The sequence below is a fragment of the Tachysurus vachellii genome, chromosome 19 (genome assembly GCF_030014155.1).
Source record: "Tachysurus vachellii isolate PV-2020 chromosome 19, HZAU_Pvac_v1, whole genome shotgun sequence".
Classification (NCBI taxonomy): Eukaryota; Metazoa; Chordata; class Actinopteri; order Siluriformes; family Bagridae; genus Tachysurus; species Tachysurus vachellii.
Window position 1 is genome coordinate 18,972,967 of NC_083478.1, and position 25,773 is coordinate 18,998,739.

Genomic DNA, 25,773 nt, shown 5'->3' on the forward strand with positions numbered 1-25,773 from the left:
CTCAGCCTCAAACAACAGTAAGAGAACCTTAACCACCAATCTGCCACTTTACTACACCATAATCCATTTTTTTACCTGACAGTAACACTGTCCAACACTAAAGATGCCCAAAGCATCTAAAATAATCATTACCAAAGAAGAGAAAAGAAAGAATGGCAAGTGTAAAGCATGAAGCTTAAGAGAATTGTATTGAATTCGATTACATTTTAGAACTGAAGTGTTAAGCTTGAGCTGGATAGGAATGATGATATCTGTTCCATTTTTCCTCATGGTTTCCTCAGCGTATGTCTGAAACACATTCGCTGCAGCCTGTGAAATTGCACAGTGCTGGAATTAACATCCTGTTGCCATGGCAGCATTTCTCAGGGCTCCACTTGGTTTTGTGGGCGTCCGCCTCGCTGCCTGTAGAAATGCAGTATGGCAGGACAGCAGGACAGATGGGCAGAACCACAGGGCGCTGAGTGGCATGACTCGACACACTCTGCACGTGTGTCTGTGTAAATAGGTCACCGAGTTCACAGTCTCACCTCCGTTTACAGGAGAGTGTTAGCCACTAAGCACCACAGACAGCCATAAATATTCGCACCAACACACACTAGCGCATTTTAATAAAAAAACACCACTTCTGCTTCCATCTTGTCCTCTATAAAGGCAACAGCACAAATTTTTACTGCTGGAGTAAATGAGAAAAATATCAGAATGTGAAGGTGAGAAAATACTTCTTGCCTTTTGAGTCATTAAGTCGCTGCCTTGCTTTTTCATGTGTATCACTTACTGGTTTTGGCCCCCAGTCGATATCGTCTGTATTTTGACTCCTAACATCCACTTTTTTAAGATTAAGATTGTTGTATTAAACAATGCTCTCATCTTGCACCCTGCATCAGCTGATCACATGCTACACTATAATTATTTAGAAGCTTGGCATTACTTTAATTCAAGTCAATTTAAGATAAATATGAGGAAAAATCTTTTATACAACATGCACTGAAATCGCTATTTAAGTTTAATTGTGGGTTGTGTGTGTGTGTGTGTGTGTGTGTGTGTGTGTGTGTGACAGAGAAGTTTGTGATTTGAACCAATTTGTCCAAGAGACTGCTCAGAAGGAAGCGAGCGCTAAGATCCGCCTGCAGAGATTCATCGAGAATCTGTTGGTGAGAGCGGAGAGAGCAGAGCGACAGCTGCAGGAGCTGCACACACACTCATGTACACACACACACACCAGCACTGGGTCACCAGACGGATCCTTCGCAGCTGCCAGAGGAGCACTACACCGGGTAAGAGGCCTCATATCATACTTATTTAGCTAAATAATAAAGTTTTATTTACCAAAGTGGCAGATTTCAGCCCAGCACCAGAAGGTCTATGATACAAAGTCATTGTCTTTTATTTGTCTAGTATTTTTTTTTTCATGCCATAAATATCATCATTTAACATCATCACTACTAAGCCCACTCTCAGCTTGTAGGTCATTGCATTGAGTTCAGATTTGATATTCATTTTTTCTTGATTGTCATAACAGCCAAAAGTATAAACTTCTTCTTCTTCTTCTTCTTCTTCTTCTTCTTCTTCTTCTTCTTCTTCTTCTTCTTCTTCTTCTCATCTGTTTCCACCTAATTCTATCCTCTGCATTTTCTACTTTCGCACCAATTACCCTCATGTCCTCATTCAACACATCCATATATCTCCTCTTTGCCCTTCCTTTTGTCCTCTTACCTGGCAGCTCCATCTCCAACATCCTTCTACCAATATAACCATCTTCCTCCTCTGTACATGTCTAAACCATCTCAATCTTGTCTCTCTGACCTTGTCCTCAAAACAGCCAACCTGAGCCGTCCCTCTGATGTCCTTGTTCCTAATCCTGTCCATCCTCATCACTCCTAAATGGAACCTTAACATCGTCATCTTTACTACCTCCATCTCTGCCTCATGCCTTTTCCTCACTGCTACACTCTCTAACCCATACAGCAGAGCTGCTCTCACTCCTGTCTTCTACACCTTTCCTTTGATTCTTCTGACACTCTTCTGTCACACAACACTCCTGACACTTTTCTCCACCCACTCCAACCCACCTGCACTCACCTCTTCACCTCTTTTCTACACTTCCCGTCACACTGGACGGTTGACCCCAAGTACTTAAACTCCTGCACCTTCTGGACCTCAGCCCCCTGTAACCTTACTGTTCTACCTCCCTCCTTCTCTTTCATACACATGTATTCTCTCTTACTACGACTGACTTCCATTCCTCTTCTTTCCAGGGCAGACCTCCACCTTTCCATGTGTTCCTCCACCTGCTCTCTACTCTCACTTATATTAATGAGTCTTTTTGTTCTCTGCTCTAGAGGAGCTACAGTGAGTCAGGGATTTCCAGATGCTGCTATTCACGATGTGATCAAGCAGGAAGTCCAATTCACAGGTAATAATCCTCTGCAGAACCTTCTACAGGACATCCTATGCACGTACCTTTGTGTGTAAAATATGTTTTGTGGGTTACATTGTTATGTTTGAATAGGTTTTCGTGTCTATATTAGCTCTGTGTGTTTCTATCTTTCGAAATCTCATTTTCTTAGATTTGTGTATGTATGTGTGTGTGTGTGTGTGTGTGTGTGCCTATGACCTAATCAGGTCACGGAGGTGTGAGGAGCTTAGTGAGCCACGGTGTTACCAGAGGAACCCATCAGACATAGAGGCTGATTCAGACAGCTGGTCTGTCTATAGCACTGATTCACAGGAGGGTTTGCAGCAGCATTATGGAACATACAACAAGAGAGGTAACACACACACACACACACACACACATATTTCGGCTGAAATATGTTGATAAGTTGATTACTATTTGACGATTCCAAAGAATCTCATATGATTTATTCTGATTCTGATTCGTAAGGCAATGTTTCGAGATTTTACAGTACCACTGACTCTGCTAACATACAATACAGTTTTGCTTCATACCTCTGAATCAGTTGTGATTCATTAAGCAAGGATTTGATATTTGATCATAGCAAAGAATCTGCCACAAATAGAAACAATACAATTTTGATTCATATGACACTGAGTCAATATTTGAAAATTTAACCGAGTCTCTGATTCATAAGGAAATGATTGATTATTTGATTTATCTTCTAAGACACAATGTGATTCTGATTTATAAGGAAATGAATCTATATATGATTCAGATATCAATAATTCTGCAATGACCCAATAGAATATGATTCGCATTAATATACAAATGATTCAATATATGGTTCAGATGTCAATGAATCTGCTGTGACACAATAGAATATGATTCTGATTCATATGGAAATGATTCAATATATGATCCAGATGTCAATGAATCTGCTGTGACACAATAGAATATGATTCTCATTCATATGGAAATGATTCAATATATGGTTCAGATGTCAATGAATCTGCTGTGACACAATAGAATATGATTCTCATTCATATAGAAATGATTCGATATATGGTTCAGATGACAAAGAATCATATGTGACACAATATAATATGATTGTGATTCATATGGAAATGATTTTATATTTGATGATTACACTACAGGGAGTGCAGAATTATTAGGGAAGTTGTATTTTTGAGGATTAATTTTATTATTGAACAACAACCATGTTCTCAATGAACCCAAAAAACTCATTAATAGCAAAGCTGAATATTTTTGGAAGTAGTTTTTAGTTTGTTTGTAGTTTTAGCTATTTTAGGAGGATATCTGTGTGTGCAGGTGACTATTACTGTGCATAATTATTAGGCAACTTAACAAAAAACAAATATATACCCATTTCAATTATTTATTTTCACCAGTGAAACCAATATTACATCTCAACATTCACTAATATACATTTCTGACATTCAAAAACAAAACAAAAACAAATCAGTGACCAATATAGCCACCTTTCTTTGCAAGGACACTCAAAAGCCTGCCATCCATGGATTCTGTCAGTGTTTTGATCTGTTCACCGTCAACATTGCGTGCAGCAGCAACCACAGCCTCCCAGACACTCTTCAGAGAGGTGTACTGTTTTCCCTCCTTGTAAATCTCACATTTGATGATGGACCACAGGTTCTCTATGGGGTTCAGATCAGGTGAACAAGGAGGCCATGTCATTAGTTTTTCTTCTTTTAGACCCTTTCTTGCCAGCCACGCTGTGGAGTACTTGGACGCGTGTGATGGAGCATTGTCCTGCATGAAAATCATGTTTTTCTTGAAGGATGCAGACTTCTTCCTGTACCACTGCTTGAAGAAGGTGTCTTCCAGAAACTGGCAGTAGGACTGGGAGTTGAGCTTGACCCCATCCTCAACCCGAAAAGGCCCCACAAGCTCATCTTTGATGATACCAGCCCAAACCAGTACTCCACCTCCACCTTGCTGGCGTCTCAGTCGGACTGGAGCTCTCTGCCCTTTACCGATCCAGCCACGAGCCCATCCATCTGGCCCATCAAGACTCACTCTCATTTCATCAGTCCATAAAACCTTAGAAAAATCAGTCTTCAGATATTTCTTGGCCCAGTCTTGACGTTTCAGCTTGTGTGTCTTGTTCAGTGGTGGTCGTTTTTCAGCCTTTCTTACCTTGGCCATGTCTCTGAGTATTGCACACCTTGTGCTTTTGGGCACTCCAGTGATGTTGCAGCTCTGAAATATGGCAAAACTGGTGGCAAGTGGCATCTTGGCAGCTGCACGCTTGACTTTTCTCAGTTCATGGGCAGTTATTTTGCGCCTTGGTTTTTCCACACGCTTCTTGCGACCCTGTTGACTATTTTGAATGAAACGCTTGATTGTTCGATGATCACGCTTCAGAAGCTTGGCAATTTTAAGAGTGCTGCATCCCTCTGCAAGATATCTCACTATTTTTGACTTTTCGGAGCCTGTCAAGTCCTTCTTTTGACCCATTTTGCCAAAGGAAAGGAAGTTGCCTAATAATTATGCACACCTGATATAGGGTGTAGATGTCATTAGACCACACCCCTTCTCATTACAGAGATGCACATCACCTAATATGCTTAATTGGTTGTAGGCTTTCGAGCCTATACAGCTTGGAGTAAGACAACATGCATAAAGAGGATGATGTGGTCAAAATACTCATTTGCCTAATAATTCTGCACTCCCTGTATAACGGATACGATACAAGACAATAAAACAAAGTTTTAAGGCAACAATCTTTTTATTTTTCTGTTTGGTGCAAAACTCTGACACTGGAGATTCTTTCCATAAATGTAACATTACACAAAAACATCACTGTATCATTTTCTTAGATGTTTTATCTGCCTGCCTTTGGATGTGTACAGATCACGCCGAATTCCACTGCCACTCCCTTCGTCATGACCGATCAGTATTGTGTTCAAAACGAATAAAGAGCAGGGCGTGGCTTTTCTGCGTCTTTCCTTACCTGGACACACACTCACTCCTCATTGCTGCAGAGGTGTGTGTTGTAACTTTACACTTTTGAGTGCTTATATAAGTCTTTATGTTTATGTCTTTTAAGAAAGATGTGTGTGTGTGTGTGTGTGTGTTGAAGGTATGTAAGGATTGGTTGAGTGTTGCCCGTCACCCTGGAGTGTGGACCAGGGTAACACTAGAAAATGACCGCATTTCATCAAAGGTATGACAATTCTCACACACACACACACACACACACACACACACACACACACACACCCACACACAAGAAAATCAACTTAACAATAATTTTGTTGTTGTATTATGTTACTTTCTGTATAACGTTATAATGTTTTTGTGTGTGTGTGTGTGTGTGTGTGTGTGTGTGTGTAGTTTATGGTGACTATGGCTCAATGGTGTAGTCAGACACACACGCTCATTCTACACCACCTTAAACCTCGCTCTCGTGCCAAGAAAGAGAGTAAAGAGGAGTATCTAAAGAACACAAGGTATACACACACTCACACACTCTCACACACTCACACTCACACACACACAAAAATAACACATGGTATATGAACAATTACAGTCTTGTATGCACAGACCTACACATATTGGATTGGTTCTCGTTATCCCCCTGTTTTATAGAGGATGTCTGGAGGAGGGGCTAGAGGCGGTGCTAAGATCAACAGGGCGGAGTCTTGTATCTTTGACCATCTCTCATTGCCCCAACATTCTGACGGACAGGACACTGTGGCTTGTCAGCTGCCACTGCAGAGCTCTGCAAACACTTACTTACAGGTGAGGATCAAACTTTAACACACACATATGCACACATACCTACACTCAGACATGGATACACACATACATATTTGCATATCAGTCACAGAATCAGATTACAGTTTGTGCATGTGTGTGTGTGTGTGTGTGTGTGTGTGTGTGTGTGTGTGTGTGTATGCTTATAGGAGCTCGTCAGACCCTGTGGGTCAGGAGGTCATCTGGGCTTTAGGGGCTGGATGCCGAGACATCACCAGCCTGAACATTGCACCTCTACAGCCATGGTGAGCATTCATCATCATCATCATCATCATCACCATCATCATCATCACTAACCTGTATATCAAACCACTACAGGCATGGTGAGCGTTCTTCATCATCATCATCATCATCATCATCATCATCATCATCATCATCACCATCATCATCATCACTAACCTGTATATCAAACCACTACAGGCATGGTGAGCGTTCTTCATCATCATCATCATCATCTTCATCACTAACCTGCACATCAAACCACTACAGCCATAGAGAGTGTTCTTCATCAACTTCATCATCATCATCATCATTACCAACCTGTATATCAAACCACTACAGGCATGGTGAACGTTCTTCATCATTACCATCATCATCACCACCACCAACTTGAAAATTGCACTATTCACTACAGACATGATGAGTGTTCGTGTTCATCATCATCATCATCATCGTCGTCATCATCTTCATCACTAACCTGCACATCAAACCACTACAGCCATAGAGTGTTCTTCATCAACTTCAACATCATCATCATTACCACATTTATGATCATCATGATCCAGAATATCATCATCATCATCATCCTTGTGCCATGTTTCATCTATCAGCCAACAGCCCAGTCGCTTTAGTAACCGCTGCTTGCAGACGATTGGCCGATGTTGGCCTCACCTGCGTCAGGTTGGAGTGGGTGGAACCGGCTGTGGTCTTCAGGGATTAACCTCTTTAGGTGAGTGATGGGAAAGGTGACATTTGGAAGATGCTAAATACTTATTTAATGGCACTTTTCCCTTTCTCTGTTACCTATATTCCCTCTGACTCTTCTGTCTACAGTGAGGAACTGCTCCAAGGTGTGTGTGTTGGAGTTGGACCACATGAGCGAGATTAGCCAACAGGGGGCAGTAGAGCTGTGCGGGGAAGGACTACAGCAGTTACACACACTTATCTTCAGCTACACACCTGTTACTGCCAAAGCCATCCTGCATTTTCATAGTGAGCAGTGTACACACACACCCACACACCCACACACACACCCACACACATTTCTCACTTGGAATTTCAACATCACTCTTATTCCCAGGTGTGTGTTTGAGGCTGAAGTGTATCATTGTTCTCATGAGTTCTGCTGATTATTTTGATGACCCTGAGAGTGAAGAAGCGAAGAGAATTTTTAAAGAGATGATCGGCAGCCTGCAGGTCAGACAGATGATTCTTTTTTCCGTTAATGTTCTGTGTTGTAGATTAATTAATATTTTTATTTTTTCTGTGTTGAGGATTTGACTTGACTACTTCTTGTCCTCTTCCTCTTTAGGCACTGAAGAAGAGACCTGGCTTGTCAGGCATCCTTCAAGTCAGAGTGGACCAGTGTGGCATTCTGGCTGGCTCTTAAAGAAACCACACACACACAATCAACCACACACAAACAAACACACACACACATATGAACAATTAGATTTGCACTCACTGATAAACACATAAAAACACTGCACTTTATTCTCCATGCAAAGATACATTCAGCTACACACACACAAACACACACACCTTCACTTTGTATATAAACATACACACTTACTGCACTTTATTCTGCACACTCAAATTCACTCCTAAACCTACGCACACATACATACACCTATACATACACACACTGCAAATTTCTTTGCACTCCTACAACTCTGTGGTAACACATACACACACACATAAACACACACACCACACACATACACTGCACTTTATTTTCCACGCACCGATACTCTGTCACACACATACTCCTATGCATCCCCAACTCCACACACAAAGATACTAAACATTTCATGCAAACTTTATTCTCTCCACAACGATACACACCTACACCTTTGTACCTACTCATGAACATAAACACACACTTTTTAATTTATTCTACCTACCATTACATACATACATATACAAACACACACATAGACACACTTACAGCTCTTTTGCTCTACACTCCTTATACTTACACTTATACTTCTACACCTATGCACACACACACACACACAGGCTTCTAATTTCATACCAATGACTCACAAAGAACATATCTGGTTTCATGCTAAATCTCAACAACAGGAAGTATGAGTCCAATAAGAGAAAATATATCTTTACATCACTTCCTGATTCATTTTTTTTTTTTATTTCATATCGCACAAATTCTATGATTCGTCCACTTAGGCCATGTAGATATCTGACACATTGACATGTCTTGTGGTTATACACTTGTTTGTTTGTTTTTTTGCTTTTAAAAAAAAATCGACAATCTGCTTTCTTGGTATTAAAAATTCTAAGTGCTTAAAAAAACTGATTCTTTAAAACTTAGCAAAGTTCAAATATCCAGTAGGATGCAAAAGGATCATCGTTTTTTTGTGAGTGGACTTATTTTATTTGTAATGTCTTCCGATCAGCACAATATCCTGAAAAAAAAAAAAAAAATTAAAAGACATTATGTTGCATGATCTGCACTGCAAAGTTATAATGATTTATGATGTACCTGTTATACACATAAAACATCTGTACCTCAAGGGCTTTATGTAAAGGATACAACACTTGGGGTGTGTGTTGTTATAGGAAAATAAATAACAACATAATATGGTAAAGCCAAGTTACTATTACCACCTCAAAGTTTTATCAGCTATTGTGTAATAACACTTTACAGCACTTTCTGAAGTGTTTTATTACTTTCCAAGTACAATTTTTCTATTAATTAAAGAACAACACATCATACTTTTTATCCATTTGTAGTTACATTTAATGTAGTGGAAAGTCTACAAAATAAATCATTTCCTGTTATCACATATACTGTAGCAACTATAAACTAGAAGACAAAAAAAAACAACAACAGAATTTTCTTGTTATCATAAAGCACAAAGCCCAAATTTCAGTGTTTGAGTGTTTGAAAAAAACAGAAACGTTAAATAAACATATTCTCAAGCAACAAATCAAACATTCACTATAACAACAATTAGACATGTTACATCAAATTATTTAAAGCGTCCATAATACAGTCCCTGTGTTAACTGTTACTATAGAAACGAGAATGTAATATTAGTATTATAGAAAAGGAATAAACAACTTCGTAACCAATCAGATTTGAGAATCCAACAGTGTTGTGGTATAAAATGTCAGTGCACGACATCAGACATAGTTGCTGTTCGGATTGAATTGTACGATACGATCTTAAATAAAGTACGCTTTCTCGTGTTTTCTGAATATTGTAGTGAAATAAGTAATAAAAGTCAGCACTGTCAGCATTTCCAGCTGTTTTCTGACTTTTTCTTGGATTGGCGGTGGTGTCGGGGTGGGAGGGGCATACGCTCACCTCTGTCAATCAGAGCGAGCCAATCTTAAGCTCATGTATGCGGAAGAAGGTAGAGAGCACTTTCCTCTGATTATATTACATAGCAGTCTGAAAGCAGTAGGTTGGCTTTGTTATTGGTTTCACTGGAGCATAAAATAAACCTTACACAAACTTTATAATTCTACATGAGAACCATGACTTTTTTTGCCAATGTAAACTCTCCTTATTACACTATATTTGCGTAACTAATATACAACTAATAGACAATGAATATTTCAAATGAATGCAAAAAATCTTTTTCATGAATCACATTGCTGCCTTCAAAAATGTTCCTAGCTGTTCCTGTTTATTTGGGATATAAACACACACATATAACCACACAAGAGGTAAAATCTAGGGTTGGTGTTATGTCCAATCTGTTTGTTCACTGGAGGTGTTTAAAACTGCAGGTAATGAATAAGGTTAGATGCTACAAGCAAGTCTGGAATTGGTGCAAATTTGGCAAGAAAAGGACGTATTGTATGATAATGACACTAATTACACAATTTTACAAGAAATGATAACATTTTAATTTTAAAATAATAATAATAATAATAATAATAATAATAATAATAATAATAATAATAATAATAATAATAATAAAACAGTAATTATAAGAAGATATAATATGAGAAAGAGAATAGAGTTTATGTGAAGCAGACAATGGAGCTTGGGCGGATTTAGGAGTTGGAGACTTCCGAATGGGTTTCAGAGCAGGACAATACTTATAATGAATCAGGGACAGTCAGGGGCGCCACTAATAAGTTACGACGATTCTAAGGGTGTCCCAGATGCTTGTATGTGAAATGGGTGTGGTAGTCTCATGGGGCCCAGTCTCATTTTCTTTCATAGGGCCCAAAATTGCTAGTGGCGCCCCTGGGGACAGTGATGGCTAACACCCACACACACACACACACACACACACACACACACACTCACAGAGAGAGAGAGAGAGAGAGAGAGAGAGAGAGAGAGAGAGAGAGAGAGAGAGAGAGAGAGAGAGAGAGAGAGAGAATGAGAGAGAGAGAGAGAGAGAGAGAGAGAACTCAGGGTGCACTAAGACCCAGCGGACGCCGTTCTCTAGGAAGAAGCTTATGCGCGCTCTGGACCAGTCTCTCACCTGCTGTGAAGCGCGCTCCCGGATGAGAGTGTCTGCGCGCACTCGTCGGCGGCCATGCTGCCCCGGTCACAGTGCGGCGCGCCCAGCACCTGCACAGAGCGAGCATCCATCCTGCACGAGGACTTACAAAGGCAGTCAGATGAAGCTTAGTGCTCGTGTTGTATTATTTAACTTTCATTTAAATGTGCTGCCGGATTCTGGATTTTATTAGACAATCCTCGGACTGAAATTGATTACAAGGAATCTGGATTATTCCCGGTCATAGCGGCGGCGCTTACCGGATGATTGCACTGCCTTTTATTGTGGTGTGAACTGTTCCTGGAATAATCTATTGCAGAAAGGAGAGGTGCAGGTATTAGACATTGTGTTAAAGTAAATCATGCTCGCGTGCCGCACGACGCCCCTCTCTCACCGGGGGTTGCCCCGCCGTCTGAGCTTTCCCCGTGTCGTGTAGACCAAGGAGCCGGTGAACAAAAAAAAGTGCATAGTGCTCTCACTGCAAGACATAAATCACCGAAACGTGTTAAGTAAGGTCGAAATGGCTCTGAACAGAAGCATCGAGCTGGAGCACTTTGATGAACGGGACAAGGTTCGGCGCACGACCCGCGCCACCGGCTCCGGTTCTCAGTCCGGGTCCCGGGCGAGCAGCCTGGTTCCCAGCCCCGCGCAGAGCGCCAACTGCAGCTTCTACCGGACCCGCACACTCCGCGCGCTCAGCTCCGAGAAGCGTGCGCGCAAGGTGCGCTTTTACCGCAACGGGGACCGCTACTTTAAGGGGCTGGTATACGCCGTGTCCAACGACCGCTTTCGGTCTCTGGACGCGCTGCTGGCTGAGCTGACGCGCGCGCTTACCGACAACCTGCACCTGCCGCAGGGCGTCCGCACCATCTACACGGCGGACGGCAACAAGAGGGTGACGAGCTTAGACGAGCTGGTGGAAGGTAAGACAAAGGAGCGCCTACAGGGATGTGGGAGACGACTGCTGGATAGACATACTGTAGACACAAGACATGGAATTTCATCTATTACTGCTGTTAAAGTCATATTCTGAAAAAAAAAAAAATAGACATTTATAAATGAGATCAAATCACAAACATTACTGCAATTTAACTCCATTCACTTTGTACATCACCAATAAAAACTATTTCTGCATAGGAGGCACCCTAAAAAATTATCTTGCCACCTCTGTTGCTATTCTAATCTATTACTCTTAGTCAAAGCAAATATAAGCAAATATAGCTCATGGTTATTTAAGTTATAATAATAATAATAATAATAATAATAATAATAATAATAATAATAATAATAATAATAATCTCTGCACTTTAAGCAGCCTAAACAGTGATAGAATTATTTAGCCATTTATTCTGCACCCTTGTCCTCTACATAATTAGATGTTGTAACCCCCTAAGTCTGAAATCCTGGGCACGTACAGTACTATGCGGTTTTGGAAGTAGCCAATGAGCTCCTCGGAATGGTCACCATGGTAACCCAGTGAATTCCAGCCAGTAGAGAGGGAATCCGAATTTTATTCTGACAGCACAAGGTTTAACTGAGGGCAGATCAAATGTAAAACCATGGACATGCCTGAGATTAGTGGACGGACACACACACACACACACATGCACACATGCACACACACAAACCTCCCCCATCTACACCTCCACAGCCCCACCCCCAGTCAATTTGCTGACAGCAGCATGTCTCTGCCCTGACAGTGTAATAAACGCAGCCCTGAGTGATGTTAATGGTCACATTGATTTTAATCATAGAAATTGATTTATTTCCAGAGCAGATATTACTTTTAACAGGACTCCAGTCTATTAGCTTGCAGCCATTTTCTGGGCTTGCTGTAGCGAGCTAGCATCCTTTATCTCTGTATATTAATCACAAGCTGTGCCCTTCCTTTATACCCTGCTCGTGGAGTCTCCTTCGCTTCCGCTAATAAAAGATGCCACATTGGATTTATTTCCTTGAAGTGAACAGGTTACAGAACTACAGCCACCATTAACACCATTAAATTCACATAACACACTCCATTAACATTTGACGTTCGGTTTGTCCTCCTTGCTGGTATATCTGCCTCTGAGTGTTCCTCTGTCTCATTGCTGTGCTTTCATTTTCTTTAATCCTTAATATGCTTAGAGTTGCAGAAATCCAAAATTTGACATTGTGTCCTCTCTCTCTCTCTCTCCCTCCCTCTCTCTCTCTCTCTCTCTCTCTCTCTCCCTCCTATACCAGATATCTCAGGTTCAGACCTGGAATACGTAGAAGACTAAAACTAGATGATCATGAGGCATGATTTGGACAGTTTTTCATATATTCAGTAATAATTAGAAGTAAATAAAAGAGTCATATCATTTCATAGTTAATTAAAATGGAACACCCTGTTCAGTTATTCCAGTTTCAAGGTTTTAATGGGTTTCACCAGTATTGATCATTTTGGTAGTCAGATGCACGCCAGAGCCATCCAAAGAGCACAAACCCAAAGTGATTGATTTTGGCAGTTTAATGTCTCAAATAGCTCTCGGGTCAATACTGGGGAATCCATTTACATAGGTGTGGGATTTTCCTGTTGGAAAAAAAGACACCGATCCATACGAAAACAATAACAACTGTGGCCCAAATCAGTTAAATGTAAACCTATATTTTAAGAGTTTGGGCTTTGTTGCAGGTGGAAAAGTGCGCATTTAAAGATATGTCCCGAGGTCGAACTTTGACGTCCGTTTCAGTAAAAAAGATTCTGAAAGATCGGCGTTCGATTTCCATTTGAGTTCCATTCAGATTTCAATGGAATCTCACAGGCCATTCATTTGTATTCGAGCTGCCTCTCATTTGACATTTATCATTCATTCATTAAATTTCCATTCAGTTTTCATTCCACTTTAATTGGACATTCAGTCAGTGTACACCGGAAGTCCAGTCAGCATTCAATTGACTTTCATTTGAATACAATCCAAATTCTAATTGTCACTGATTCTTAATTAAATATTTTCTTCCGATTTTACACAGTTTATGTTTTTTGTATTATTTAAGGTACAAAAAAAGTATGAACAATACTTTTTAACTCTCTTCCTGCAGGTGAGTGCTACGTTTGTGCATCTAATGAACCCTACAGGAAAGTGGACTACACTAAGAATGTGAACCCTAACTGGGGCTCTCGGCTGGCGGGGACTGGCGCGGTGGCCGGGGCCTGCCGTCAGGGTTCACTCGGGGGCCAGCGGGGACTGGGGGAAGGCAAAGAGAGCAAAGACTTTATCAAACCTAAGCTGGTGACGGTGATCCGGAGCGGAGCGAAGCCTCGCAAGGCTGTCAGAGTGCTGCTGAATAAAAAGACGGCTCACTCTTTCGAGCAGGTGCTGGCTGACATCACAGAGGCCATTAAACTCGACTCTGGAGCCGTGAAGAAGCTGTACACGCTAGACGGGAAGCAGGTGGGTTAGGGTTTTATACATACTTCCAGGTTTGAGTATGTGCACATTAGGAATGTGAGCACTCAGGCAATGTGTAAACACTCTGCTCTTGTCAGAAGGGCTGGGTTGCAAACGGTGGCTTCCACACCATTAAAATTCCACACTGCTGAAGGGTGACATATAAACCTAACATTTGCGTCACATAGCGGCATGCACTATGATTATATTCAGAACGCGCAACATAATAGAGCTACAGCATTTTTGGATTCGATAGAAGTGACAGATAGGGGAAAGGACTGCAGCTAAGAAAAAAAAGACTGAGCTGTTTGATTGGTGAAATATTTACTTGAGAAGCTTCTTATTATAAAGAAAGTCACTGTTTATTTGCTGTTGCATGGTGAGAATATACTGTAGTCATGCATTCAGTTTTCATGTTCTAGTACTGACCAGTGGTTGGATATTGTCTGTCACATGACCTCATCAGGAGGTTTATGACCAGACACTGAACAACTAGCTACAGATATGAATTGTACGACTAAATGAAGCTGCGAATGAGTTAGTTATCATGGCGGTTATTAGTTATACTAGCTAATGTGAGCAAGCTGCAAAACACATCAAATGATCATGACGAGTCGTGGAGGATTTGGAGCTTATGATTGGAATACCAGGAGTAAAAGCCGGAATACGGAATACTCCCTGGATCCCTAGGTGGGTTGCCAGTCCATCTCGGCACACACATTCACACACGTAAACACCTAGAGGAGATCTTTGACACAGAGAGAACATGAAAAAGATAGAAACAGAAAACAAACAGAAGGTCAGGATGGAAGCGTGGGCACTGCAGATGTGTGGTGCTTCTCAACACTACTCTGTACTCTACTGTACCACCTTGCTTGCCAATGCAATTCAACGCTCAATGCAAAGGAATTAATAATTCAAGTGGGTATTTTTATTTATTTATTTATTTTTAAAACACAGGTGGCAGAGCAGTCTGCATTGTAATTAAAGTAATTGTGGGAATTTAAAACCGAGTGCACTTAAAATATTGCCCAGCATCCTAGGCACTGGGTTGTACACACTAAGTGTTGTTACGCTTGCTTGGTATTTTTTTTAAGCATGCTCAGTCAGTTTGCTTAATGACGTGGAAGATGTACAACGTGAGGAATGGTGAAATTCCAGAGAACATAAAAAGTACAGCCCTAATTTATCAGCATGACCTTTACCCAATATACACTCGTAATCAATAGTGTAATAGCATAAGCATAATAAGGTGTGTGTGTGTGTGTGTGTGTAGGGGAGAGCAGGAGAAGCCCATTTCTGCTCTGGCTGCAGGCCAGTTGCTATGGTAACCATTCTCCGCTCCTCTTGGGTGAACACCCTGAATGGCTCAGCAGAGACAGAAACCACACAAGTTGGTGTTGGGGTGTGTGTGTGTGTGTGTGTGACCAGAGCTCATTTGTATGCCACACATTTTTCTACTGCAGGAAAGGAGGGGAATCCTTGAAAGACTTACTTGTTCTTGGCCAGACGGAAGTGTGTGTGTGTGTGTATGTGTGTGTGACCTGATGTACCTCCTGTACCTTCTCATGCTTCCATTAGGTCTTTTTAAAAATATTTTCGCCTGACCGTCATCTCTTTGTACATCTATATACAGTGTAGAATCCAATATAAGAAAGAAACCTTTAGAGGAACAAAACTCAAGAAGGTGCGGAAGCCATTTTGTGTCATGGTGCTGAAATATGGAGCTAAATTCAGACACATCCATGTGATTCAAAGCTGAGTCGCTGTTTAGTCTCTTCTGATAGAGGAAGCTGAAATCACAAAACAAAAATAATAAATAAATAAAATCTGTAATATAAATGGGGGGGCGCGGTGACTTAGTGGTTAGCACGTTCGCCTCACACCTCCAGGGTTGGGGGTTCGATTCCCGCCTCCACCTTGTGTGTGTGGAGTTTGCATGTTCTCCCCGTGCCTCAGGGGTTTTCTCTGGGTACTCCGGTTTCCTCCCCCGGTCCAAAGACATGCATGGTAGGTTGATTGGCATCTCTGGAAAATTGTCCGTAGTGTGTGATTGTGTGAGTGAATAAGAGTGTGTGTGTGCCCTGCGATGGGTTGGCACTCCGTCCAGGGTGTATCCTGCCTTGATGCCCAATGACGCCTCCCTGTGACCCGAGGTAGTTCAGATAAGCGGTAGAAAATAACTGAATGAATGAATGAATAAATGAATGTAATATAAATGAAGGTCAAAGGGTCCAAAAGTTCTACAGTGAATGAAGCATGATATGTGATTTGCTGTTGTATTTAACGGCAGAATTTAGACTATGCATGGTCTTTCTTTGGCTCTGTAGCTGACGAACCTGCAAGACTTTTTTGGTGATGATGACGTGTTTATCGCATGCGGTCTTGAGAAGTTCCGCTACGCTCAGGACGACGCTGCGATCGGACATGCAGGGAAAGCCTCGGCCGCTGCGTTCGTTAACGGTAAGACACCGACATGCACAAAAGCACAATGTCCACTGCCAGCAAATGGAAACTGGAGAACGAAGGATCAGTGACTCGTAGCTTATCAGGTCACCTTATCAGGACTGTTAGCTTATCAGGTACCTTATCGCTTTATTTGGTGTCATCAGACTAGCCTGAGTATTTTCTACATTATTAACTCTAATGTGCAGGTACACATAAAAATGTGTATATAGTACCAAACTTTGGCAAGGGTTGGGTAACCAATCAGCAAAGCAGACTGCTGCTAACCCCGCCCCTAACTTCCTTCTTATAGAAAAATCCAATGTAACTAAAACCTTTGGTATAGAACTAATGACTCCTAGGAAGCAATTCTGACTAAATAATAAAAATTCCTCCAGCTAAACCTTTGTATTTGTTGATAAGAATACCAGATGGACAGATCAGATTATGTCTTTGTTTCAGAGTGTAAGATGAAATCATCCAAGTCTTCAGCTCCTATGAAGTCCCCTAGAAGCTCTGGCATTTTCAGGTCAAAATCACCTGGTAATTATGAAATTCTCACTCTCACACTCACCAAGGAAGCTTGTTAACTGCAGTATTGTGCACATGGTTGATTGGCTTGTCTACTGTCTCCCTGTTCAGTCACCGAGGATTCAAGGAGTCAGAGCCCGACTGCCAGGTCGCCGAAATCCCCGATCAGCCCAGCAAGTCCACGCAGCCAGAAGGTACTATCAATACAGTACACACACCTGAAAACTTATTTAGTTGTCTTTCCAAAGCTTTTTTGGAAAACCAGAAGTGTTTACCTTATAATAATCAATACGTTATCTTTTTATTAAATTATCAAATACACAAAATGTGGGTAAGTAACATCTATATTAATGGTGTAAGGATTTATTTCAACTCATTTTTATTAGGCTGTTGTCTCTAATGGAGACAGTGCAGGTTTGTGTCAGCTTGTTCAAATAAGTTGACACTAAACGTTAGATGATTTTATTTTTTTTTCTTAACTTTCGTTCAGGTTAAATGACACGCCCGCTTCTTTGATGGACAGCATGTAGCTAAAGGATTCGGCATTCACTAAATTCCAAGGGTTTCGTTACCACGACGTAAAGTGGGCGTGTTTCTGGAGGTCTTGGAAAAACGCCCTCTTTCAAAAAAATGAGGTCATGCAGGTAGATTTATTTTAGAAAACAAATAAACAACCAAAAACTACGGTTAGGGTTAGATTATCAAATAGGCCACACCTACCCGATGACACAATATCTGTTACGCTGTTCTGAAATCCCTGGAAATAAGTGCCTGCCTAAAGGATTCATATGTTTCTGAAGCACCATTTATTATTGAAGGCTTTGAGATCAGGCCATACTAAACCGTGGACCAAGCCGAACACATTTGTTTACTGTTTTGCATTGTGTGTGTGTGTGTGTGTGTGTGTGTGTGTGTGTGTGTTATGCTTTCCCTGGCGGTGCTCTGCAGATCTCTTCCCGTCATGTGTCTCCTTCCCCTCCTCCCTCTGGAGAACTGAATGGAGAAGAGGACTTGAGCCCAGAAGGTAAATACCTCTCTCTCTCTCTGTCTCTCTCTCACACACACACAAAGAGAGACTGACATCATTATCATTACCCTCTTAGCAAAAATACACCCTGAAATGAACACGATCTTCAACATGTGTCCAAGATTTTTGGATAAAAAAATATTTTTATATTATATTATATTATTATTATTCGAATACCCGCTCATACTACTGACACTGTAGTTGCTGTAATAATAACACAGCAAACAACGAATTAGCACCAGAATTATGATTTCCTTTAAATCCTGATGTCACAGAATAGTCAAAAACAACATATTCTATATTTTTCTTCCCCTACATTTCTCCTCCTTTCTGCAAAATCCTCTAAATTTGTCAATATCATTCTTCTTCCTTTCCCCTCTCTCTGTCTTAATGTGGTTTATCAGTAAATGGAAATAAGCCGCAGTCCTCCATCATCACCGATAAATACGAAGTGGGGAAAGTCATCGGAGACGGAAACTTCGCGGTGGTCAAAGAGTGTGTGGAGCGGTACGTAACTGAAACACACACGTTACATGTTCAGTTCTGAAGCTAGATATTTAACCACAATTGCTCAGATATATGTGTATGTACTTATACATGATTGTGATTGTGTAGGGCCAGTGGGCAGGAGTATGCTCTGAAGATCATAGACAAAGCCAAATGCAGTGGGAAGGTTAGAGGAATTTTATGAATGATATACGCACATATACAGATATATATTGTGCTGATGTAACTCTTACTCTAACCTATCCTTAGCTTCTGATTGTTACTCTGCCACTTACAGGAACATCTGATAGCCAACGAGGTGGCGATATTACGCCGGGTTCGGCACCCCAGCATCATCCTGTTGATTGAGGAAGTGGACACGCCAACAGAGCTCTACTTGGTCATGGAGCTTGTTAAAGTAATTATGGATCATGAAAGAAATATTTAAGCTTCGAATTTTTTGTTTGTGTTGATTGTGTGTTAGCTAAAAAAAACACTTGAAATACGATGCTGTTGTGTTCAGTATAGAAAAATGTAATCTATTGCAGTTGGCTAGTCTCATGCAGATGACTGGTGAGAGACAAAGCCTGTCTTTTACACTCATAGAACAGGACATTTATGCTTTCAGAACAATTATTCTTCCCTGCACTTCTGGCATCACAGACGTCGGACCAACACTCAAGGCAGATAAATGTTTTATATCTATTGATTAAATTACACTGATGGCAGGAGAGCGGGTTGCATCACTTCCTCATAGCTCCATGTTCTGGAGTTCAGTCCTGAGCTGTGGTTATGTATTTCTATTTGTTTTGCAAGATCTCTCTCCGTCTTTGCATGAACTTCCTAATCGGTCGTCAGTAATATGGAATTTACTACTTTAAAGGTGCGGTGCACGTTGTTTGAAAGCCGATGTTGACATTTGAAATCACCTAAACAAACACGCCCCTAACCCAAATAAGTGTCACCCCTGTTTTGATAGCTCCGCCCTACACATACATACGTAACCCAGGCAACTATTATGTCAGAGCCTGCTGGGGCAGCTGGCCGAGGGGATATTTTTATCAATAAATGAACTCAATGAGTAATACTATGGTAATACAAATGTGTTTTTGTAGTACTGTGTGTTGTACCGTGAAAGGTTTAGCTCCGTTTCATGCGGAAGACGTTCAGTTCTCTCCAGCGCTGGAAAGCTGATCCTATATTAACACGAGTCCTACTTCTTGCCTTATCGTAAGCCTTTTTTCGCTTCTCGTTTTTTATCCGCCATGTCAATGTTTCAATCGCTTTCTGCTAATGTCAGACATGCACACTGAACACTCTCTCCGCCGCATATTGACAAGACACGCCCCTTTCTGCTCATTGGCTACACCTTTGTTTTGTTTGTCGGCCCGACTCAGTTTCATGAAGCATTTCTCAAACAACGTGCACCGCACCTTTAACCAATTAAGTATTGAAGCCTCGACAGAGATTTCTTGCGTGATTCTAAATAATCAACTATTAGGTTAACCGGTGTGCTACATTTTCTAGCATCATGAGGATAGTTTGATAATGGCATGTTTCAACAGATGAAATAGGTCAAGGACGGGTTTTTTTAATCAGGGATCTGATAAGTCTGGAAAGAACATGAGTAAATAATCTAGTATACAAGCTGAGAAGGAAATTAAATTGATTTAGACTGTAGGTCTTTAGAGCAGGTAGCACTGTGAACTCATCTCCATGTGAGTGACTGTGGGAACAATGTAGCTCGCTTTGCTGCTTTTGCACACAAACAGTCAGCATTACAAATAAACTAGATGTACTTTCCCCCCCCAGGTATGTCCGTGTGTGTATGTTTGATGCCCTGTAATTAAATAGTGCCCAGTCCAGTTTGGGTTTCCACTTTGCCAGTGATACATTTGATCCACCACAACCTTGGATTAAAGCATTTAATGAAGATGAATGAAAAGGGGAAAATTAAAGACTGATTGTTTTAGTATCCCAAGTTTACTCTATGTTAAGTGTACTAAACCGTTGTTTCTTTTTACACACAGCATGGTTTGAGAATTGTGTCTTTGGGTGCGTTTCACAGGGCGGAGATTTGTTTGATGCCATCACCTCTTCAACAAAGTACACAGAAAGAGACGCCAGTGCCATGGTGTACAACCTGACTGGAGCTCTCAAATACCTGCATCGCATGAGCATAGTGCACAGAGATATTAAACCAGAGAATTTACTGGTACACACACACACACACACACACACACACATTAAAACTTCATTTCCACACTACAATGACAAACATGCTGTACAACAACAAACTCACAAATTGCTGTCTTTGTTTCTGTGTGTGTGTGTGTAGGTGTGTGAATATCCTGATGGAACCAAGTCTCTGAAGTTGGGGGATTTTGGTCTGGCCACTGTAGTGGAGGGGCCACTTTATACCGTGTGTGGAACACCCACTTACGTCGCACCTGAGATTATTGCAGAAACAGGGTACAACTGTGTGTGTGCGTGTGTGTGTGTGTGTGTGTATAAACCTGATATTATACACCAGATACTCTGTAGACTGGACTTATAGAACTGAACCTGTGTATATAATATATAGGTGTTAGATATTGCACATGGATTAATGATGACATTGTGTGTGTGTGTGTGTGTTTGTGTGAGACAGGTACGGTTTAAAGGTGGATATCTGGGCAGCTGGTGTGATTACATACATCCTCCTGTGTGGTTTTCCTCCATTCCGGAGTGAGAGGAACCAGCAGGAGGAGCTGTTTGAGCAGATCCTACGGGGTCGCCTGGAGTTTCCCTCCCCCTACTGGGACAATATCAGTGCCATCGCAAAGGTGTGCGATTAATACACACCAACACAGTAATGCTACACTAATACACTAACTCTACACAAACACATCAACAAACTAGAACACTACTACAACAAACTAAAACACACAAACACACTAAATCTACACCAATACACATTAATACACACTAACTCTTCAACACCACACCAGCACACACTAATACACAGTTACTTTACACCAACACACTAATACACAAAAACATTACACTATTACTACACCAATAAACACTAACCCTACACCAACACACGAATACACGATGTTACACTAACACTACACCAATGCACACTAACTCTACAACAATACACACCAATACACAATAAAGTTACACCAACACAATCTAACTACACCACACTAATACAAAATAGCGTTTCACCAATATACACTAATAAACACTAACTCTACACCACCACACACTAGTACACATTTACTCTACACAAATACACACTAATATACTATAACCAAACATAAACACACACTAACCAAAATGAACACAAGCTCTGCACAAGACACCAACACACATGCTAACACTAACCCACACCACCCCCAATTCTACATTAACCAACGCTAAGATACTAATACAAACCCATACCAACACACACACACACTTACCCAAACCATTCCTAACTAACACGAACACCTCTAATTTTAAACCTACACAGTAAACCGCAAAAACACTAACACACACCAGTACATTAACACACAACCACTAATGCACCCTAATGCACCTACAAATGAAATAAAAAAAAAATTTATTTCTCTTCATGTTCCTAAACAGGACCTGATTGGTAAAATGCTGCAGGTGAATGTGAGTGCACGCTACACAGCAGAGGAGGTTTTGTCACACCCATGGGTCCTGGTAAGACCTCAACACACACACACTCACCTTTGGTTCTAACCCTAATCTCAGAAGGTCTGAGTCCTCCAGCTTCACACTAAGATGATACATGTGTATGCTCAGGATGATACCATGCTGGAGAACAACATGATGTGTGAGACATTAGGTGCAGTCAAAACTGAACATACACCTGGCGGCACTGCGACAGAAACACAAGTGAGACAATTAACATAATACCATTTATTTCATCTAGTGATCATAACTAAACTCTGTACATCTCACTAACATCGTACTTTGGTTCTGTTGTTGTTGCAGTTATGTGAGCTGCAAGGCAACGGTAAGACCTAAAATTGTCCTCAAAACCTTAATACGTTTATGCAAAGTTTATGCTGATTTTAAATGATGTGTGTTTTATTTGTAGAGCAAAGCTGAAGGTAAACAACAAGAGGACCAGCAAAAGAGAAGCTCACTGTTTACCTGCTCAATCAACAAAAACCTAAAGGAAAACTTTACCCAGAAATGCGAACATGGCTGACAGGATGCTTAGTAGAGATAAGAACAGTGCTACTAGCTTCGGATTCAGAGTCCTTCAGAGTCGAGTTAAACGCGTGTAACATAATACAGAAATTAAGACCACTTAGTCTTATTTACAAAACACACACACAAAAAAACACTATTTCCTTTAGGGGCTTGTTGAACATCCCCGACTAAAGGAAATTCTGCCAAAGTCAGAGGTTTGACCTACATGGGGCTGTAACTTGGTGGGAAAAATCCGACTTAAGTGTGTCTGTAACCCAACTCTGAATACAAGGAACGTTCCCTCTCACTGACTGGCTCAATGTGAGCATTTCTGGGTGAAGTACATGTTTAGAGCTTGATGCTAGACTGCAAAGTCCACTGAGCTGTTATTAATTACACCAGACCAGCAAGACCTCTCTTTCTCCCTGTCTCTCTCTCCCTCGTTCTCTCTCTCGTACTTCTGACCCTGTCTCATTTGATCTTCATCTCAGCTGAACAAATGCCTTCCTCCCAACCGTTATGACCTTTTTTTTTTCTTTGTTAGAAGAGGTGAATCATTAAAGGACTTCAACAAACTGCACAACAACAATATGGCAAAAACTGACACAAGACCAGACCCTGTATTCTCCAAGCTCATGCCTATGACGGGACCTGGTGCGTGATCGCTTGCAGATTCTCCAAACAAACCAGCAACCTCGTTTCTACTCCGCTGTGCCATTCTTTTCCAAGCGCTCTCTTTTTCTGTATATACAGTGTCTTGATGTGAAAAACCATTGATCCGAGTCAGTAGATTAATCCATGTCAGTATACTTAGAGCTAGGGCTGGACGATATGACGATAGAATATTGATGGTTCATAAATGATAAATTGCATCGTGATACATGATCTTTCTTTGATATCCCTTTTCTATTTATAATTTATTTTTTAATTTTTACATTGGAGGCAGAATATTTTGTTCTGAATTTTTTAAATTGTAACATTTTTAATTTTATTTATTTCAAATGTTTTTCTATTAATATATATTTGGTATTTTAAATACTTTTGACACCAAAGTATCATCGAAAATCGTCATATCGTCCACCCCGTAGAAGCGTAGAAGTTTCAGCATCTACTAGACATATCGTTTCCTACGTAAACTGCATCCGATGGCATGTGCACTAGAAGGGAAGGAAGGAAGGAAAGAAGCGTCTGAACGTCGTGTCATTCAGCAACCTGATTTCAAGAAGTGAGCAATTTTGTTTTATGCCCAAATACGTGTGGCATCCAACGGATAAAGGGAAGTGATTCGCAGTATTTGTGTGTGTGTGCGTGTGTGTGTGTGTCCGTCCAGGAATGACGCCTTGTAGTCTTTTTCAAAAACGTAGTAATCCATTTTTTTTCATCTCAAAGAAAAAAATGGGAATATGATCGACATGGAATGATTGTCATACGTGGAATAGTATAAACTTTTGTACAAGTGTTTCATGTCTACGCTGTAGGATCAGTTCTCTCATGTTTTACTTTGTACCACAACAATACATCGTTAGTAGCTGGAAAAAGAATCGGTGTGTTTCTTGACTCCTTTAGAACTCTTTATATAAAAACGCATGACATCATGAACCGACGAAAAGAATTTCTGGCCGTCTCTGTTTCTTCTCGTTCTTCTTTTATATATATATATATATATATCTCCTTAAGGTTATATAGAATAGAAACAATACTACATTAGCGTGCACAAATGAATACATTAGTGATTACACATTAATATAAAACTTACCAGTTAACAGAGCTGCTGTTTATTGATCTCAACACCTTCAGGCCAGTGGAGGATTTAGCAGCACTGTGGTGTAAATGTATCTAGTCTTTAGGGAGTGAGAGGAATTAGGAAATCATCCACGTTCATGCTGACTCTAGTGCTGTGATCGTTCAGCTACTTAATACATGGAGCTCGTGTAGATGGTGTCGGCAGCGCCGTGGTACAACATGACAGATGAGAGCACACTCAACAAACCAGCTGTAACCGGTTTGAACAAGAATACACATTCAGATTAAAGGTGGGGTCTCCGATTTTTGAAAGCCAATGTTGTCATATAAAAATCACCAAAACAAACACGCCCCTAACCCAAATGGGTCCCACCCCTGTATTGATAGCTCCGCCCACACATACATACGTAACCCAGGCGACTAATGGAAAGAAATGTGTCTTTATCATAGCTGAAGGGAAGAACAATATGATTGTAGATAAACAAACAAGCAAAAATGACACACAAGCATAATCATGTAAAGGACAAAGACATATATTAGTTCTGTGTAACAAAACAAAACCAACGTTACTCACCTATCGAGAAGGAAAAAAGCGCCTCGGCGTCTTAAGTAAAGTTGGTCACATATTCACAGATTGGAGTTTCCCGAGTCAATAACTCCTGAGCTAAACACTGTTACTACACAAAACACGGTTGTAGCTGCGTCTCTACATTACTACGATAGAAAAGAGGTGTTATTTGTGTAGTTACAGCGTTTAGCTCAGGAGTTATTGACTCAGGAAACTCCAATCTGTGAATATGTGACCAACTTCCTGCTCCTTCAGTTCTCTCCAGCGCTGGAAAGCTGATCCTATATTAACACGTCCTACTTCTTACCTTATCATAAGTCTTTCTTCGCTTTCTTTCTTTGTTTTTATCCTCCATTTCAATGCTAAAACCGCTTTCTGCTAATGTCACACATGCGCACTGAACACTCTCTCCGCCGCATATTGACAAGCCCCGCCCCTTTCTGCTCATTGGCTACACGATTGTT

General features: G+C 40.9%; 2 protein-coding genes across 3 annotated transcripts in view; both read left to right on the top strand.

Annotated features, from left to right (window-relative positions):
* Positions 1-9,560, top strand: part of si:ch73-290k24.5 (F-box only protein 41) — an 11,549-nt gene extending 1,989 nt beyond the window's left edge. For both annotated transcript variants that reach the window (XM_060894944.1, XM_060894945.1), the window contains exons 2-14: positions 1-17; positions 1,058-1,274; positions 2,340-2,413; positions 2,623-2,768; positions 5,290-5,423; positions 5,520-5,603; positions 5,774-5,889; positions 6,029-6,181; positions 6,346-6,441; positions 7,027-7,145; positions 7,250-7,408; positions 7,497-7,612; positions 7,728-9,560. The exon at positions 1-17 is cut by the window's left edge and continues 640 nt beyond it. In XM_060894944.1, the coding sequence (XP_060750927.1) occupies positions 1-17; positions 1,058-1,274; positions 2,340-2,413; positions 2,623-2,768; positions 5,290-5,423; positions 5,520-5,603; positions 5,774-5,889; positions 6,029-6,181; positions 6,346-6,441; positions 7,027-7,145; positions 7,250-7,408; positions 7,497-7,612; positions 7,728-7,805 (1,509 nt within the window). In that variant the 3' untranslated portion in view covers positions 7,806-9,560. The remainder of the gene's footprint in view (positions 18-1,057; positions 1,275-2,339; positions 2,414-2,622; positions 2,769-5,289; positions 5,424-5,519; positions 5,604-5,773; positions 5,890-6,028; positions 6,182-6,345; positions 6,442-7,026; positions 7,146-7,249; positions 7,409-7,496; positions 7,613-7,727) is intronic.
* A 1,389-nt stretch (positions 9,561-10,949) lies between these two features.
* Positions 10,950-24,498, top strand: LOC132862052 (serine/threonine-protein kinase DCLK2). The gene is made up of 16 exons (XM_060893885.1): positions 10,950-11,825; positions 13,966-14,318; positions 16,646-16,778; positions 17,223-17,303; positions 17,403-17,485; positions 18,240-18,315; positions 18,723-18,825; positions 18,934-18,991; positions 19,103-19,222; positions 20,873-21,019; positions 21,143-21,276; positions 21,455-21,629; positions 22,420-22,500; positions 22,603-22,695; positions 22,795-22,816; positions 22,901-24,498. Exons 1-16 carry the CDS (start codon positions 11,423-11,425, stop codon positions 22,909-22,911), a joined length of 2,073 nt encoding a protein of 690 aa, XP_060749868.1. The 5' UTR covers positions 10,950-11,422; the 3' UTR covers positions 22,912-24,498.
* The last annotated feature ends 1,275 nt before the right edge of the window (positions 24,499-25,773 follow it).

Coding starts and splice junctions, on each gene's coding strand:
- LOC132862052 (XM_060893885.1), top strand. CDS start 11,423: ATGGCTCTGAACAGAAGCATCGAGCTGGAGCACTTTGATGAACGGGAC. Junction 11,826..13,965: donor CTTAGACGAGCTGGTGGAAG/GTAAGACAAAGG, acceptor CTCTTCCTGCAG/GTGAGTGCTACGTTTGTGCA. Junction 14,319..16,645: donor ACACGCTAGACGGGAAGCAG/GTGGGTTAGGGT, acceptor TTGGCTCTGTAG/CTGACGAACCTGCAAGACTT.